Source organism: Trichoplax adhaerens, genomic scaffold, assembly GCF_000150275.1.
Source record: "Trichoplax adhaerens TRIADscaffold_2 genomic scaffold, whole genome shotgun sequence".
Taxonomy (NCBI): domain Eukaryota; kingdom Metazoa; phylum Placozoa; class Uniplacotomia; order Trichoplacea; family Trichoplacidae; genus Trichoplax; species Trichoplax adhaerens.
The window spans coordinates 7,483,674-7,503,279 of NW_002060944.1; the positions used below are offsets into that span (position 1 = coordinate 7,483,674).

General features: G+C 32.0%; 2 protein-coding genes across 2 annotated transcripts; both read right to left on the reverse strand.

The window, feature by feature from the left end:
- Nucleotides 1-3,697: 3,697 nt before the first annotated feature.
- On the reverse strand, nt 3,698-8,281 carry TRIADDRAFT_53748 (uncharacterized protein; the record flags this gene model as incomplete). Its single annotated transcript, XM_002110077.1, has 15 exons — nt 3,698-3,847; nt 4,027-4,105; nt 4,290-4,412; nt 4,699-4,731; nt 4,812-4,942; nt 5,166-5,241; nt 5,311-5,412; nt 6,109-6,206; nt 6,287-6,392; nt 6,541-6,707; nt 6,803-6,958; nt 7,219-7,366; nt 7,443-7,591; nt 7,807-7,976; nt 8,155-8,281. The coding sequence occupies 15 exons, from the start codon at nt 8,279-8,281 to the stop codon at nt 3,698-3,700; spliced, it is 1,815 nt and encodes a 604-aa protein (XP_002110113.1).
- A 988-nt stretch (nt 8,282-9,269) lies between these two features.
- On the reverse strand, nt 9,270-12,006 carry TRIADDRAFT_53749 (uncharacterized protein; the record flags this gene model as incomplete). Its single annotated transcript, XM_002110078.1, has 4 exons — nt 9,270-9,690; nt 9,866-10,061; nt 11,247-11,328; nt 11,983-12,006. The coding sequence occupies 4 exons, from the start codon at nt 12,004-12,006 to the stop codon at nt 9,270-9,272; spliced, it is 723 nt and encodes a 240-aa protein (XP_002110114.1).
- Nucleotides 12,007-19,606: the final 7,600 nt, after the last annotated feature.

The following is a 19,606-nucleotide window of genomic DNA, read 5'->3' on the forward strand; positions in this document are numbered from 1 at the left end:
GCATGATTGAACTTTCACACAAACATTTTTTGCCATGACAAAGAATCAAGCTAGCCCTACCAGATAGCATAGGTAGTGGCCCTAACTATTGAAAAATAGTATTAGAATAAATGGATACTATTTTTCATCCATGATTGCAAGGAATACTAGAGACACCATCGACAATTCTACCTAGAGCAGTCCATGTATAATATCTACTACGTTGCAAAACGAAGTGGATGGCATCCATAGTAAATAGACTCGTACTACCCAAAGTGTACTTTGTGTCACTTACTTTTCTATGGAGAACTGCAATACAAAACCATCGGAAAGTTCAGGATTTCAGCTTAAAGTCAGTAGCTGATGACAGCCTCTCTAGCCCATAGTAATCCAATACTCAATCCAATCTGTACAGTAGTGTATGAATTGATCATGCTCCACCGAGTTAAATCGCTCAACTCGATCCGCCATTACCATGTCCAATCTTGGCCTGTTAAAAGATCGAATTGTGTATGGCAAAGATAGTGTAACCTATCAGAATTTACGCCAAATTAAAACTCTGTAAGTAGATGGTAGAATTTCCCCTTCAAAATCTCTTCCATACTGTACAAATGATGACTGAGTCCAGCCTAAATTGATGAAAGTGAGGCAAGAGGAACGAACGGTCTGCGTTCAAGGCTAACCACCTTGCAAGCTAAACTTTTCATTCAAGTTGTCATCCATTCTTGTTCTAGACTACCATAGGCATCACCATACTAATGTACCTATCCAAACCAACATCAACATAAGCATATATACTTCATCTTATTCCATCCATCATCGTTCTAGTTGTCCAGCTGCTTTGGATTGATTCATATCGTTGTACACAGTATGCTGTACAGCTAAAAATAGGGACACGATCAAGTTACTTGTATGTGTTTCGTGTACATATTAAAATGAAGGTGCAAGACTATCCACAAAGTATCCCTGATAACTCTGTGATAACGAGAGATGAACAAATTTTAACCATCCACTTTTAAATGCACATCAATTTGTTTTATACTCTTGTAAAATGCTTCTTGCTTGTGCTGTGGAGTGCAACTGTACGCCTACAAATGTTTCCAACCATGGCTATCCACTCGTGAATTCGGTCTGCTGTCCAACATCCATTCGTCCACCTGCCCCAATCAAATGATGATAGTTTAAAAGTATACCTGGAGAGCCCTTTCAGCAAAGGATATTCATTCTTTCTGCCCGCTACTGCTATTGCTAATCCTCCATCCATAAATGCTTACTGCTATCTCGGCCATGTGTCCTAACTACACTTTATTCGTACTGTTGATCATTGACTAGTCAATGCTCCAATATCCTACCGATGCTGTACTGCTAGTTATAAAGTATACCTGTAAAGCGTTTTCAGCAAAGGATATCAATTCTTTCTGCCCGCTACTGCTATTGCTAATCCTCCATCTGTAAATGCTTGCTGCTATCTCGGCCATGTATCCTAAGTACACCTCATGAGTACTGCTAATCGTTTACTCGTCAAGGTTCCTGTATCTTACGATGCAGCACTACTAGTTCTAATCGTCCACCTACAGTATCAATCCTTTCTGCTACTGCTTAGCTAGAATGACCATGTAAACGCTTCTTCTACCCTTACTGTGAATCGGTCAATGCTCCCCTATCTGTGATACGAGTCTTCAAAATAATAAACAAGAAATACAATTTCTTGCAAACTTCACTTTATCACCTAAATTAGCTTCATCTAACTACTACCAAAGACTAACTACAGTCCAAGCTGCAATCAGACTAACTCAATTTACGACAGCAAAATTCATCATTTCTATTACACGAACTATCACTTACAGATTAATTCTTTATTCTTACAATCAAATATCCAATTCATCTATTTTTCGTACAATCCTATCATTTTAATCTCAAGCTAATTTAGGGGGCTACACTACACTGTCCTATATTGCTCAATGTACACCTATTTTATACAATCCTTCCTACTATTGCCATCCATTGCATCAATTTATCATTGTAAAAATTCCATTCTCGCCTGACATGGATTATACACGTAGACTGATCGTGCTTGATGTTTTTCTTAGTGCACGTATTGCTTGCGCCGATGAAGATATAAAATTACGCAATTGTATCAAAAATTCCTGGTTCGGTCGATGCTCGGAGGAAAGCGAAGAATTTCAAACTTGCTACCAATCCTACATGGTAAGTTGTTTAATGAAAAGTGTTGATAGTAAAATTGAGATAGATGCGCTACCACAATATTGATGAATATCATGTATTGAATTGCAATGATATTCGATATCTCGACAATGTGCAGAGCAGTTATACTACTGGATACCCCTCAAGGTACCCACTGCCTGTATTTCAATTACTACATAGCAGTGAACAATCTGTATTGCATATCTATATTTTTACTAGGAAAAGCTGAAATTAGTTTTGGAGAAGAACGAAAAGTTAAAAATCCAAGATATACAATAAATGACGTACGCTCAAATCATCATCAATCCTTTTTTTAACCTCTGCGCCCAGAAATATCCAAACGCTACAAGATCATGCCAGAGATTCTGTAAGATACTCATCCATTTTAAATCACTCTGTCAATATTGTATTATTTAAATTCAAGATACACTTCAATACATAACCTATATAAACTGTAGCTAAAAAAATTGATGATTGGAACTCAAAAAGAGAATACCAAATAACTCTTTTAATTTCAACTTTATAGTCTTGTTAAGCAGTTAGTATTAACCGAATGACCGCCCCTGTAATGGTAGCAATTTGTTACCTACGGCTACATCTGTTACTATTTAATACTCTATTGGATTACATGTAAATGATAAAGAAAGGCATCTAGATTACTAATGAATAAACTAAGCACCCTACAAGTGTTTTCGCAAAATCAACTTTAATAATCATGATATTCTTTCAATTATCTATTTGGTAATACTTTAACGATACAGATATTGAATATAAATCATTTTTTAATGGGTCAATGCTCTGTAATGTTACCCTTTAGTTATACTATTATGCCTAATTTATCGGCTAATTAGTTATACACTTTGTCAATTAAACTTGGACATAATAAGACATTAAAAGACAAGTTACTGACATTGGCTATATTGCATAAATCAAAGTAGAACTACACACCAAGATAATTGTTGATATAGAACAACAAGTCGTTCACACCATACATGAATGGCAACGGCTTTAATATAAATATCTACCTACAGTTATAGTACTGTATGGTCAATCGTAGTCTAAAAAATTGATCAAATGAATGCATGGTAAAGATGAATCAAGCTAATAAGAAAATAATCATCGACAATTACTTAGTTACGAATAACTTTTTTCAGTGTAATATAATACAATTACGGGTACTTTAATTATCAATAGTGAAGCGATAACACCCCAATATATGCTCGTAGCTTTTATATGTGCACTCTCCAGAATTGCAATCAATATCACATATCCATTTTACACAATCTAAAAACAGATATCGTACTTAAAGCTGATCAATATCATGGTTAACTGTGATTAATTTCGATAGATGTTGAAGAAATGAAGCAGCTCTCGCACTCGAAAGCGTTAATTTTTATGAACATGTTAGTATCACAACGGTCAATTAATGAACAATACTTTTTAATATTAGCTGGCTATGCTGAAATATGGAAATACGCCTATGTACATAATTAGGATACTCATATACAGTAATTTACACGTATCCGTCATCTTGTGATACTAAACTAACATCTTCTAGGACATTTTCGTTCTCGTCGTATACATCGTCATCTTCCTCGTCCATTTCTGTATCTTCTGCAGCATTTTGTAAAAAGTCAAGTAGGAATCGTTTATCCGTTCGTTCCTAAACAAATTTCAAAATTAAATTCGTATACCTTCTATACCAGCTGATGAATGCATATAATCCTATCTGCTTAAAATACTTTAACGTCATTATCACTGCCAGATCGATGGCTTACAAAAGCTAATGGCAAATTATATCATCTGGCATTGGCAGTATTATGTTATTATCAATATTATTACCGTTTCCAATTGCCTATTTAGAACTCGAATCATTCCTTTACGAGCTCTTGCAGTCGTTCGGAAATAGTAGATAAACAACCTAAACATGACAAAATATCCAATTTGAAAATGATATTCAATGGTAATTTCGTTCATTAAAAAAGACGGTACTTAAAATATTTTTCAGTACTTTTAACAGCTTAATTAACATAATAAAATCATAGACTATCTAGGAGGATTTAATTTCATTTTGGGTATATTCTTATTCCGTGTCGATAACTTACGCTAGCAACGCTATTATACCAAGTATTAGCCATGTCGAGGTCAAATAAGAAAGTATCTCTTTACTTGCAGGTGGTGCTTTAGCAACAAGCTCAGATACTATTGTATACATACGGACTTTTCCTCTATAAAAATACAAACGCTATTTAGCTAATTACTTCATAATATTACTATCTATCATGATTACAGTATTATAAATTAAAATCGCCATATATAGCACTATTTTAAAGTAGCTGCAATCACTGATTACTCCAGCTGCAGCCCTGCAATATTGTACAAATTAATGGACTGAATCAATTCTCGATATCTACAGTATACGTGTATATCTTCTTTACATCTTGCTCAGTGCTCAATATTACTATTATACAGTACTAAACGAAGTTCTATATACAAGCATGAGTAAGTATGTACCTGAATGGCCCACATTCTATCGATGGTCGAACCCTAACGCAGTAAATTAATAACTTTAATCGCAAAGCGGTAGAAAAATATTCCCAAAATACTGCATAACTAGCTCAACTTACATGATTACGCACACCACGATAAATGACAATGAAATCATGTACGTTACAAAAAGTAGAAAACTGAATAAGACATTATTCTTGGCTGTTCGGTAAGGTCTAATTGATGGGCGGCAGTTATTGATTAAGCTTATCTATAATAGCAAATTTTAATTCAATCAACCAGTAAAATGATAACATCAGCAAAAAAAGCTTATTACGAAGTTAAAACAGTTTGCAAAAATTTCTGATTATGTTGTGGTTATGCTATGACAAAAGTTATCATGCTTGAAACAATAATATCGTAAATAATTATAATTGATGTTATTCTTTAAAATTTAAAAGATCCATAAATAATCCAATTAATTAATATCATACCTTTCTGATGTAAAATAGTAAGATTAATTTAACCACAGCATACACAGCTAACATAGGAGCGTAAAATGTTCCAATCCTATAGAACGCAATAAATGTATCATATAAATATAGAGAGCTGGTATAAATTTTTGCAAGAAATACTCACCAACACAACGCCTGAGAGTAAACTAATTCAAGAACATTATAAGCAACGTTAAACTCTGGTTTGCCAAGAATTTGGCAACATGGTAGATATTGACCTATAATTCTAATTAAAAAATTGCATGTAAAATATTAATTCTGGATAAAAACAAAGAAAATTATAATAATTCACCAAAAATTAGCTTTAAAATCGTTTATTCTACAGGTTATATTCAATTACGTTTAATCAAAATGTTGACGGTTCAAATTTAATTTAAATTTTATCCATATACGTGTATACTAGTTGGTAGGATGATAAAAGTGTTGTATTAAATTGTACTGACTAAACTAATTTATCTAAAATTCGCATATACTGTAGTATTCTACAAGCTACATTCGATTATATTCATCCAAGTGTTCAGAGTTTAAATTTTAATCTAACTTTGAAGTTTATAAGCATAAAATTAGTATAAAACTAGTACGGTATTAAATTCTGTTAATTAGAGTAATTTGACTAAAATTTATCAGAAATTGCTTATCCAAAAGGTTATGTTCCTTCACGCTCTAATTTAATTTTAGATTATATCCATACAAGATTGCTAGTGGGATGATAATTATTGTACTAAATTACATTGATGATACATTTTGTCAGTAATGATCAATATGTAGAGTTATTTTCTACCATTCAATTAAATTGATCCTATAATATATCCTAATTCATATTTATATATATGTTCTTTTCTACCGTATAAATGAGATTGTAAAGGAACTACCGGAACATACAATTGCATAAATTAATATTTTTAATTAACCTAGTATTTACCTTCTTAAGAATTCTTTGAAGAAAGGATTTAGCATTAAAAAGACGAAATCGATTAATATTAATCTGTAGAATTCCTGGCCTAATACAGTCTCCCAACACTACATAAAGAGAGAATCAGAAATAATTTAGTTTCACATATTGTAACGGCTTCTCTATTTAGAAGTAATATCCATCTTACCGTTCCTCTGCAACTTGCACTTTCAAATTGTTTAAAATCGCAAGTTAATCTTCGCATTAATGTTACAATCATCACGACTAAATTCGTTCCAGTCAGTAACACCGTTCTACAAGTACATGAAAAGCTGATTAATTCACAAATCAATATAATTAAAGCATCTTTTGAGCTATGAATTGCAAGATATTTAAAAATGTCATATAATACAATATCTTCCAGTAGTTCAATTATATGTATTATAGACCTCTTAAGCGTACCTTATGACCGTTGCAACTAATTCATGCCTTGGCTTACTATATTTTTCAAAATATGCAATAACAGTAAAGCCAAAAGGTATCACATTATTTAATAACGATATCGTGGCTGGAACTGCTAGTTGAACTAGCGCGGTAATTTCTTTTCCGTTAACAGATTGTAAAATTTGCTGATATGGGAGAAAAATTCAACCTTAACTTGGTATAATATCGTTAATCTATACGGTAGTTAATAACATCATCTTCTGAAGTTCAATATAATTACATTATATCCGATATTAGCAACATAGTAAACCAAGTATCCAGATCCTGCTACTAGTAATAAAGCTACTAGATTGCTTATGATTCGAAGTCCAAACTTTTTAACTAGGTTTCGGACGGAACTCTTTGAGCCTTGACGCTTGACATCAGCTAAAACTTCCTATCATTAATAGTCCATAAAAAGTTTAATTTTGTTTAATTTGAGATAGCGATAGTCCTATATATCAATGGCTATTACTACAGAAAAGATAACCTTTAGTATTAATATGGAATTACAGTGTAATGGCTATTCAGCTACTACGATGTGTATAATACATAATCTCCAAAATAATACACAATATATGTAAATTATTTTAAGATGACAATACTCAAAATTTAGCTAATAATTATACTGTACTCGTAATCCATCAGTTCATTTACCTGTAACTCGGTAAAAATGCTTTTATGCTTCAGTATAGCGGTTGAAGGATCTATCACTCCATAATGCCAAGAGCTAAATAGTTTACTTGAGAAGCGTCGGAATCGGCCAGAACCTTCTTGATAAGTTTGAGTATATGCCTTAGAAAGCCTATATAAGACGCATAATAATGTCAGTAAAATTAGTTAGCGATAAAACCTGCATATTATTTGAGGAGTTTCCTTACGATAGCAAGAGGATGATGATGCCAAGTATGAAACAGCCTCCAAATGTAAATAAATAGGCAATAGGCATATCGTAATCAGGTCCAATAGCCGAAGGAATGCTATTGTTTGTATAGTAGCCATAATATAATTCAGTATTTGTAAACCAGCCCTGTAAAGAAATTAAGAAGAAAAATTAATGCTAATACAGAACTTTCAGAAATATAAAACATTTTACTTTACCAGCACAGTCTCTACAGTATTTACTATTTTAAATTACAGCTAACTTGTAAGTGAATCCTAAAATGAAAGCTTCTACATATCGAGTGACAAAAGCAGCAAGAAACGATAAATAAAATAGCACGATGGTATTTATTTATAACTTACACTTCCTGTAATAAAATCGATAGCTTCAAAAACAGTGCCACTGGAGCTTTGTTGATAAGCCAATTGGGGTATAAAGACGAATGAAAACGGTAGAACAAATAGGGGAATATTCAGGAATACTAGCCAACGTAAAAATATAAAATAGGAAACTACACCAGTACCAAAATATCCTGTATGTTGAAGGTAGTAAATTTAATTATAATGAATTACGGTTAATCCAGAATGTAATTTTGCAATTTGTTTATAAAAATAAAACTCGTGAGAGTCAATAAAATTGATATTACTTTTGATTTATAATTGTATATGTAGCTATAGACAATGTAGTATTGTAGTATTAATCAATTTTACCTTCAATCTCTTTCATATGAGAATTCCATAAGCTTAATTGTAGGTCTTGAAAAAAATGTTTTAAATGGCTCCATTGCTGTAAGCAATCGCAAGAATAAGATGTTGATAATGGAGTTATATCGGACATTTTTTTCATTAATTGTAAGAAAAATAGAGGTAATAACAATTCTACATTGTTCAGCTTTCCTCTCAACACTTGCTAGATAATAAATCAATTCTATTAAAATGCAGGTATAAGCTTCTCGTTATATTGCATACAAGATACTATATGAAATTTGAATAATTCTGTAGTTGTATACTACCAGTAGTTCTTCCTATCGGTAGATATTACTTTAAAGGACAAGTATAATTCTGCAGTAATTGTTCTGTAGGTAGACATCAATTTAAAACTAACATACGGTTTAAATGTAGCTTATATGTAATAATATACAAATTTTATTCCATCTACAAATATTACTACAAATATATACAGTTGGACACCAATTTTTTATTATCGTCAGATACTGGTACCATTTTAAAGCTCTGTAGGGTTGTATATATAGGCTGTGCATAGTTTTATAACAATTTCATTCTATCTGCAAGTATTGCTGCAAATATGTATAGGAACACACTAATTTCTACTATTGACCGGGATTATATCATAAAACGTATATTACTATAAATACAGTTCATATACAAATCTCTATTGATTTTAGCTATTTGTAGATATCATTTTATAAAATACACTCTTATAAATGTAATTTATGTATTCATTGGATTCATTCTATTTTATCTGCGGATATAGATGTAGTTTTATACTAATTATTACAATCTATAGACACTCCATTTCAAAGCCTATCCTGCAACAGAAAAGCGTATGTATGCTTTTCTGTTCATTTTTATCACCACAGCTATTATTTTACAACATATACTCCTGTAAGTATAGCCTATAGAGAGTAGTACGGAAATTTGATCCCTTTGACAGATACCATTTTAAAATTTTACACTGGTAGAAAAGCAGCGCATAAAACGGCTCACAATTCTACGCAAATTTACTATATCTACTACGAAATCACTTTTAAAACTTTATAGGCAATAAAATCTACTTACGGTCATAAACCAGTATTTCCATCTTTTTAATATTCCTGGCTTTTCAAAGTTCTGCTTTTCTCTAAATTTAATTCTAGTACCGGTAAATTGAACATTTTAGCAACTTGATACGTGCGATATAAAGTATTCATGACTAAGGTCAAAATGTTGTTGCGATCGACAGACCTTTCAGCTTTTTTACTGCGCAAATTCGTCGGTAAAGATCGAATTTCTTTATTGACTTTTCGAGAATTTTTAGAATGGAGAGTAGAAGGAAATTGAGCAATAAAATCGGAAGCAGCATGATCACGAATATCTTCTGAAGGCCGTGAATGCCGACGACTTAAAGTCTGAGCTTGGATCGATCTACGCCGCCATTGATCTAAACTATCCCGTGTAGTGGTTCCCATTTTACGACTTGGCATCATATCCACGATTCGATTTCGCTTCGCTTCGGATTTTTTACGCCTAAAATCATATTTTCAAGACAAGTTAGTACTGGCAATCTGTTTCCTGACTTAGTTAATTCTATTCATATTATGTACTAGGATATATTAGCAATAGTTTACACTCAATTTGGCTCCATTCACTGTAAGATTAAAGAATTGAAAATTTATGATGGATTACTATCCATTTTGCATACCATTTAGCCCTTCCTTCAGGCCAATCTTCATAGATGGAGCTTTGCCGATAGTCAGCTAGCTGTCCATAAATTGAATCAGGATCATGACTATTTCGTTGATTGGGGTAGCCATTCGTAGTCTCTGTTGCGTAATCAGCTACATCTTCTAATTCCAATGATTCGATGTCATTAACGCTGGCTACAGGAGTGGTTAAATCTATATACAGTTAAAAAATAGTAACATATGAACACGGTAAGATAATGCTTGTTGAGCTACTAGTCAGCCAATAGAGCAATCCTAACACAATAAATCCAGCTGGTAGAATAAGTTTAAACAGATTTTATAAACATAAGGATGGATAAATTGGCTTTAAAAATGTCATTTGAACATGGTGAGACAATGTTTGAGCTCTTAATCAGCGAATAGCGTAATCCTAACGTAATGGAGACAGCTGGTAAAATAAGTTTGCTAAACAGATTTTATAAGCACAGAGATGGATAAATCTGCTTTAAAAATATTATTTTGAAACATGGGAAGACCATGTTTGAGCTCGTTGTCAACGAATGGTATAATGCTAGCATATTAAATCCAGCTGGTCAAATAAGTTTAAACAAACTTTATAAGGCAGAGGTTGATAAATCTGCTTTAAAAAGATGATTTGAACACAGTAGGACAATGCTTGAGCACCTACTTTGCAAATAATATAGTCCTAACATACTAAATCGAGCTGGTAAAATAAGTTTAAAACAGACTTCATAAGCACAAGGATGGATCTGTCTGCTTAAAAGCTATATAAATTGCTTTAATGAAAAAAGCTCCTGATATTCTACCCTTCATTTCAAGAACGTAAAATCTCTTCCTTACCAGTACATAGATTAAAGAAAATTATTACTACTATCGAACAGAAGAAATTGCTTACATATGCAGATACGAGTAGTTTTGTCTATATTGTTAGAGAGAAAAATCTATAGTCATTGCCATCAGAAATATTTACAATTTTCTGCCTTTGTAGGCGAATTAGACGCAGTATAAAATAGAAAGCTCTCTAAAAAAAGTACGCGATCATTCTTCCTTAATAGCATACGCGTAACTATGAAGAGAATTATCAAATTAGCTGATCAAAATCAATATTCGGTGCCGGTGAAAACAATTTTGTAAATGCTATTTCTTAAAAAGCTAAAAAAAGAATTCATAGACTAGCTTTTATTGAATAATCGTAAAAAAAAATACTACTATCATGGAACTCAGTTATAAAGGAAATGACCACTATCTTACTATTGTAATCAAAACGAGGTTAGAATTGAGAAGGAAATTTTTAAAAACCCTTTAACGGTACTACCGTCAAAATAGTCTCAATAATGGCTGCAGCAATCTTACATGTAATGGTGTCTATTCAATTACTTTCTATTCTGTCTTGAAACCATAATGATTTAATCGTTGTCAAATAGTATGCTCGAAATCTCTTAAAATTTCTGCACCATTCCTAATCAAACAATCCAAGTCTGTTGAAATTTAAAAAAGAAAAGAGTAACCCAAAAACAAATAACCTGCACTGACAAAGAGGACATGAATTCCGCTTCGTTAATGTATTTGATTAACTAGTTTCCATCATGGTCATGAATTGTTCAATAGACTGATGAAACTTTTCGTGCTGTTGTTTATTATTCTGCCAAGATATTGTAACAATTTTTAATAGTCTTTCACGGAAACTCATTAATAGAAAGATATTACAAGCAAAATCCTAAAAATGAGCAAATGCAAACATCGTTGTAGACCACATCAATGCGTTAACTTCAAGAATCTAATGGAGAGACATGAGATAAGTTCTATTCCTGATTTGATTCGGCTTAATTTATTCCGATAGTTAGAACTCGATATCTCACACATTCTCCTCAATCGATCTAGCTATAACGTTATAGTTGATGGTTATGATTAAATAAGATATATGGAACCTCATAGAATAAAAAAGTATAAGGTGTCGATGAAGTTAAAATAATATTCATTAGGTATACAGCATCAAGGTTAGAATTTATTGGACAGGCGTGAAAAAAATTTCATCCTTGATTTATTTCTTCTGCCTTAATTTATTCTGATAGTCAAGACTTGACCTATCATACATTCTCCTGAATCGACTTACCAATAATTTTACGTTCATGGTCATAATTTGAATAAAATATAATCAACTTCGTAGACTAATAATGTATAGAATCTACATGAAGGTACTTCAAGGTAGAATACTCTTTATTTAGTTTAGGACATAATGCTAGCTTTTGATATATCGTGATAGTCCTTGCACTAATAGTCGCCGTTTGAATATTAAGATTAGCAAGATTTTAGTTCAAAATCAAAGGACGGATTGATTTTATGAGCCTATTCCATGGTTTGGACAATTTTTTCAATTATTTTCCTACCCGATCGATTCTAGTCCTTAGCTTTCACTATAATTTACTTTATAGTAGTACTATACCTCTATAGTTAGTAGCTGAAACTTGAAGAATGAGGAGAGCAAGACTTTATCTTAAAACTACAGGATTGATTATTTCCGCGAGGCTATTCCATAGTTTGGATAATTCTTTCAATTATTTTTCTACCCAATCGATGCTAGTCCTCAGCTTTCGCTATAGTTTACTTTTAACTAGCAACTGCTACTTGAAGGTTAAGGAGTTTTATTGTTTCTTTCATGCCAGACCATACTTTCGACTAGCACTAACAACTGCTCCTTGAAGATGAAGGGTTTTACTGTTTCTCCTATGCTAGTCCATCGTTTGGACAGTTTTTCTTCTTTATCTACCCGATCGATTTTAATCCTCAACTTTCTCTTCAATTTACTTGTAGCTATAGTCGATGGACTAATAGCTACAACTCAATACGAAGATCCACCATAGCTTGGTTCTCTGTCTGTTGATTTTATTCATTTTACTACATCTACACTATTGCATCGTCTTGATAGCTTTGGAGAATCTGTTCAGAGGGTAAAATCGGAAATCTATGCTGACAGCCTTTCTGTATAAGCTACTCCTAGTGATAATCCATCTATCGACAACTGCAAATTGAACATGAAGATTAACAAGACTTTCATTTCAAGATTATTTGTTTTAGCACTGCTACTGTTGGGCAGCCTTGACAATAACAGTTTTCAGAGAATTAATCACTCCACTGTCTATACAGGAAGTCCAATTTTAATCTCTTTCTATAGCTGGCATAATTATCCATTTTTCCACATTTTTTCCATATTCAACTACAGTCATGATCCAATTATGGGTACAGCAAACTTAATCTGAGCAAAATTGACTGTTTGAGCTAGTCATTATGACATTACTTTGCTCTTTTTCAATATGAAAAACCATCTTCACTTCCAAATAAATTGCTTTACACGTCCACTCTACTAAATTTCCATTAAATGCTTTTTTAGTCGTTATTGCGCTCATGGTGATACAAATATCATTCATCTTGCTGCTATTAACTTTAAGAACAATTCTACCTAATATTGGTTGTAGGAATATCACTCCTCTTACTCTGATCGACTTGGAAGAACAATTCTATCCATTAGAACTAAGCAAGAAGTAGAATTTATAAAACTATTCTATCCACTCTCCACGAAATACCTTTTTCCAATATTATTATGGCCGCTTGGCCTTGGTAGTAGAAATATCATTCATCTTGTTCTCATTGACTTTGAAAAACAATTCTACCAAATGCAACCGATTAGGTCAATCAAATTTACACAACGGTAGCTACTCCATCGAATCTCCATGAAAAATGCCTCATTTAATAATTATCATGGCCTTTTGGCCAAGGGTAGTAGAAATATTACTCATCTTGCCCTCATTTACTTTTTAAAATAATTGTACCTAATAGAACTTTCTAAAAAAATCGCGTTTGTATTGCTACTCTATTAAATCTCCATTAAATGCCTTTTTAAATTGTGACCATGGTCTTGGTAGTCGAAAAAATTATTCATTGTCATTAGAACTTGTAGATTGAAATCAGATTATTATTGATGTCATCTAAAACAAATTAATTTTTGGAGTTGCTATATAGTAGTCAAAATAATTCAATTTGGTCTGATTATGACTCAGTTGGGCAATAATTCATCTAGATAAAATGGAATTAATTCTATCCGTAGGGATTTTAAACTGTGTGGATGATTGACTAACATATACTCCAGTCTATACGATAGAGAAATAATTTCCCTGATGAAGAAAAAATAGACTCAGTCTAAGCTTAAGTATAACATGAATCTATAAAACAAGTTGATAAAATGGACGGAAAAATTCTACGAAACAAGTTTCAATTCTAGTAGAAAATAAAATTATCCCATGGCAGAGCAAGAATATCCGTCGTAGGATAGAGGTTAGAGAGAAAAATTGCTTACCTCGTTGTTTATTAGTAGGTCGATGAAATAAAGCACCAGACATAATTTCTAACTTGAGTCACGGCTTGTAGATTAAATTTGTAGGCTAGATGAATAGGATGATTAGGCCAAGACTCTGTTGAATTCTTAATTTACTACTATAGAATAAATGGGATCTTGTAGTTAATCACCTACTACTGTTTCTATCGATGGCGCGATACTAATCTGGATTAAGGTTGAAAATGATCAATTTGTAAACTAGTCAAAATGGCAATCGTAGAAGCAAAGGATAGCAAAGAGCCAACTGAAATGGAAAGCCTATAGTGCCAATAAATATAATCGATGGATAGGATAAATGATGATGATAATGATACAGTTATTGAAATCGACTAATTTCTCTAATACTTGTCAACTAGACACTTTATATCAATCCAATTCACTCATTCTATTAGTCTAATTACTAGACAAGTAGTATTCTTCTGCGACTAAAACCTCAACGCTTGTAAATAGGATTTTCAACAGCATTCAATCTCATAGCAGATACAAGTACAATGCTAATTAACCTTTAAAAAATAACTCCCTTCAAACAATGTAAAGTATTGTTGGAGTTCATCCATTATTTATGAGGTAATAATAAAATCCATATAGAAAAACAACAACATCATAGCAGAGTATAAATAGTGCCAGCATCACCAGTCCTTTCTTGTATTAATGATATTACTAGATTGAAATTTCTCTTACTCGAAGAGGTTCTAGTGAGCTAGGAGATGGAGCAATTGAAAGTAAAACTTTATTAAGAATAACCGTAAATTAATACTTGTCTATAGATGATTTTATCCTATCTTACGTTAGTAATAGCATTTAATCCAAGAATTGCAATGGAGGATACAAAATTTATAAAAATACAATCATTGAAATCAAAATTCATTGAGTACCGGTAATCTATCTCAACCGGAAGGAGTACGCTTGTATCAAACTTTAAATAGAGAATTACATCCATGGATAGCATCAATCAACAGACTAACAGATGGCATATTAAATTAAATCTCTATTACCAACCAATCTACGGAGTCATTTGTCTAGTTTAAACATAATTTGATATCACTTTATCGAAAAGTAATAAATATCGTTTTGTGTACTCGCATAAAATCGCATCCTTCGAAGGCATTAACTCGTTTACAACAGGCCTGATAGAGATAGAAGATGAAGTAGGATAGTTTCTATTAAAGTAATATAATTTGCTTAGGTTTTATATAAGGAATGATGTCATTTTATCTAATGAGTAGTTAGAGTCATTGCATATAAAATGAATAGCATCGATTCATTAGAATAGGCCTGGCAGAGGTGGAGAATGAGATAGCCTCCACTAAAACTGTGGCTTAGCCTTAGTAGAATATTACAGGCAGAGCACTAGTTCATATTCTGTATAACTGATTTTTATTCAGTCTTGTTCGGGAACTAGAATAGATCTTGAAGGACTAAATAATAGCAAAATTAAATCAAATGCCCTTTACTAACGAGCCTAAACGTTAATTTAGGTAACTTTCAATATAAAATAATATCACTATATCTAAAAAGCAATTAGTATTATTCCATATACTGGTGTAAAATTTGGATATCACTGATTCATTTAGCATAGGCCTGACAGAGATGGAAGACGAAATAAATTCCATTAAAACTATTGCCTAGCTTTGGAGAGATACTACAGAAAGCGCACTAGTTCTTATTTTGTATAGAGTAACTATATCACTCAATCTTTTTCAGGAACTAGAATAGATCTAAAAAGATACTAAACTAAATCAAAGCTCGTTTACTAACGAGCTTTAAGTACAAAACGACACCATTTTCCCTGAAGAGCAGATAATATCGTAGTACAAGCATATACCCGTATGAAAATCACGCCGTTTTGATAGCATTAATTCACTCAGAATAGGTCTGGTAGAAATGGAAGATTAGGTAGTTTCCATCAAAACTATTAGATGGCCTTAATGAAATACCACCGATAGCATAGTACTCTATAATCGATATCACCCAATCTTATCTAGTAACTAGAATACATCTTGAAGGACTAAAAGATGGTAAATTAAATCAAAGCTCGTTTACTAACGAGCCTAAAGAGTAGTTTATATAGTTTGAATATAAAATAATATCGCCTTAGCTGCAGAGTAATTAATATAGATGATATAGATAAAGCATACTTTTTAATGATATCGATTTATTTAGGACAAGCCCAGTAGAGATAGAGTAAATTCAATTTAACTATTATCGAGCCTTGTCTAAATACTGCAGATAGTACCGTAGCTTATATTCTGTGTGACTGATATCAATCAATCTTATCCTATAATTCTATATCGTAGATCTTAAAAAGACTAACAGATGCTAATTAAATGAAAGCTCGTTACTAGCAAGCCAGAATAGAAATAATCTGAATAGAGATTTGTATAGTTTTAATTAAATAGGTAGATGATATCACTTTCTGGTATCGAGCGATTAAAAGAAATTTCAGTTAATATTTCATTTACATTGATGTTACATAATCCTATTAAGCGATTAGAAACATTATATGTATAACCAGGAAATCTAGCGTATTGAAATCCTTGGATGAACACAATCAAATATAAACTAGAATTGCAATATAATAAATAGTCTATAAATATCCTAAAAGAACTAATGCTACTCAAAGATGGCTAATGTTCACGTTCAATTAATGGTCAGATTCTAGTATACTTAAATGAGCTTACTCAATTATGGTTAGCGATTACAATATAAAGATAGGAAACAATTTAATCTAGACTCTTTAATATAAAAATTAACATCTACATAGTAATTAGTAAGATAATGTATATGTAATTGATATCTGAAACAGGTCCTATGGAGCTCGAAAATAGTTGACTATTATGAATTGTCATGTCTAAACGGCAATTAGTATCATCATATTTGCAAATGATGCCATTTTGGTGATATTTAGTTATTAGGACCCATCATACAAAATTAGAGAAATATTCCAACTTTTTCAACTTGGAGGATATTTGGATAGTAATAGATTATTTGAGTACATTATTCCATTCAATCTTCTGATATGGTACCTGGTGCATAAGCCATTTAAGTTTATAAGTCTTTTTGCACTCTCTATTGCTCAGTCAATGTTACTAAAAGTCCAATTCTTTATTATGCTTCTACTGTATGTTTCAACTGCCTATGAACTCCATTTTGCAAATATGATGACATACTTCATAAATGTCCGTAATTCCTAGGTCATCTAGGATACTAAAAGTTATAGTGTCCAACATCCAGTGCAAATGGACATTTCTACCTGATTAACTATTTTAATAAATCAAGGTTTTAATGTTTCATTTTTTCATATCGTTTAAAGTATTTTTACTTTCTGCAGTTTTTCTATTACTTTATGACTTGCAATTTCTACCAACCTATATAAAATAGTTATGCTGTATATATATATACCTGTAACAAAAATTCGCTTATGTTCATATTCATCATATTTCTTTGTCATCGCTAGGAGATACAGGTAGCTATTTATTACGCATTTAAAAACCCTTGATACTAATACAAAGTTTAGTACTTCAGCTGATCATAGATAAATTATCACATTCAGATAGATGTTTTAAGTTTTACCTGCAGATATGCCCCATGATTGCAATTTATAGATCTATTTATTTTCTACTTAACAATCCGTTATGACACTCTACAGTTTTAGACATTTCTATATTTACTTATTATTTCTCTTTATCATTGCCGTAAATGCATGGTATCATCTTTCCTAGAAATATCGATACATTATAGAATAAAACTATAACATTAAAGTAAAAATTATACCGGCAATTTTTATGACATCATCTATTTATAAAGTTATAGTTATTAATATCACAGTATTTTCTAATTTGTTCATTACACAAGGTCATGAATATTGGCACTATCTTTAGTAATCATTACTGTCTTGCCCAGAAAAGATCGAAAGGAATCTCATTACTACTCTAATGATTGATTTTGTCCTACTTTACCATTCATAACAATTGATTTCATCTTTTATGCTATCCAAATAGCCATTTTGGGCTTGGCATAGGAAATCAATTGGACAATAGATTAACGTGAAAATATCGCCATAGCTACTCACTATACGTTGACTATGACGTCAGGATTTTATTAATTATGATTATTTATATAAGGAAGGTAAATAATTTTTCAGAACAATCACTATTACCTTATCAAAGTGTTGTTATTGAGGGCCCCTAGGTGGTCACTTTGTAGTATTAATGGGTAGTATATTGACTGTGGATATTTTTAAACCCAAACTATGAAGAATTACGTCTTTTAAAAAGAAGATAGCTGATTATAGAAAATAGTCTATCTATTTCCATGACAAAAGCTGCTACCATTTTATACGGTATCTTACTTGTATAGAGAGACAGCAGAAACACCAGTGATTGTGCATGACGTAAAATCCATATTCTTTTGCATGTAATCTTGTCTAGTCCTAGACTTATCCTCTAATTCTGTATAGACGACCGCGTCGTTCATCGCAGTATTTTGTCACATAATTAGACTGTAATAGAGTCTATTGATAATTATTAATAGGATAAGTTGCGATCGAGAATTTTTTAATTCTTGACTAGGAAACAAAGCTGTACTGTAGCCTTCGCGTATTTATCAAACTAATCAATCAATTAATTATTCTACACAGTTCTATCAGAAAATCAAATTGTAAGCAGAAGAAAATTATACATTTCAATCGGTCTTACTTTTTATATTGAAATTGATTTCCAGTTAATATTATCATCAATTCGGATTTTGAAAAATAAAGTAAAGAAAGAAGCATTGGTCCATTTCTGACAACAGGTAAGGAAATGACTACTTGTTCAGTAGTTTTAGGCATCGAAAAAGATGGATCTCTTCTACCCAATTCGATTTTGTTTTACTATTTTATAAAGTAATCTTGATCTTTAACATTAACGTTGACAGTTTAGTCTGGAAATTAGGATATTGCTTCTTCATCATAATAGACTCATTCGATGATCTAAAATTTATCCTTAACTTTTGAAAATCAGTTTATATCCTCCATTACAAGTAATTATTGAGAACTGAGTTGCGATAAGTTGTTGTTTTAGGGGGTTTAAATGTCTTCTGTTTGGCATAAAGCAGTAGCGTTGTTTTGATTCTCTCCTGTGGAATAGTATAGGAAATTCATGACAACATGGAATAGACCGGCAGTAGAAGTAGTAGTAATTGTCTTCCTAAATCGACATCTAGAAAGATTGTGTCAAAATAAATAAAGTAATCATTTAACATTCAAGGAACATTGATTTAGCGATCAGCCATAGGAAGGCTATACTTAAATAATTAATATCAGTGTCGGTCAATCGATATTTCCTAATAACATTTTTCAACATTA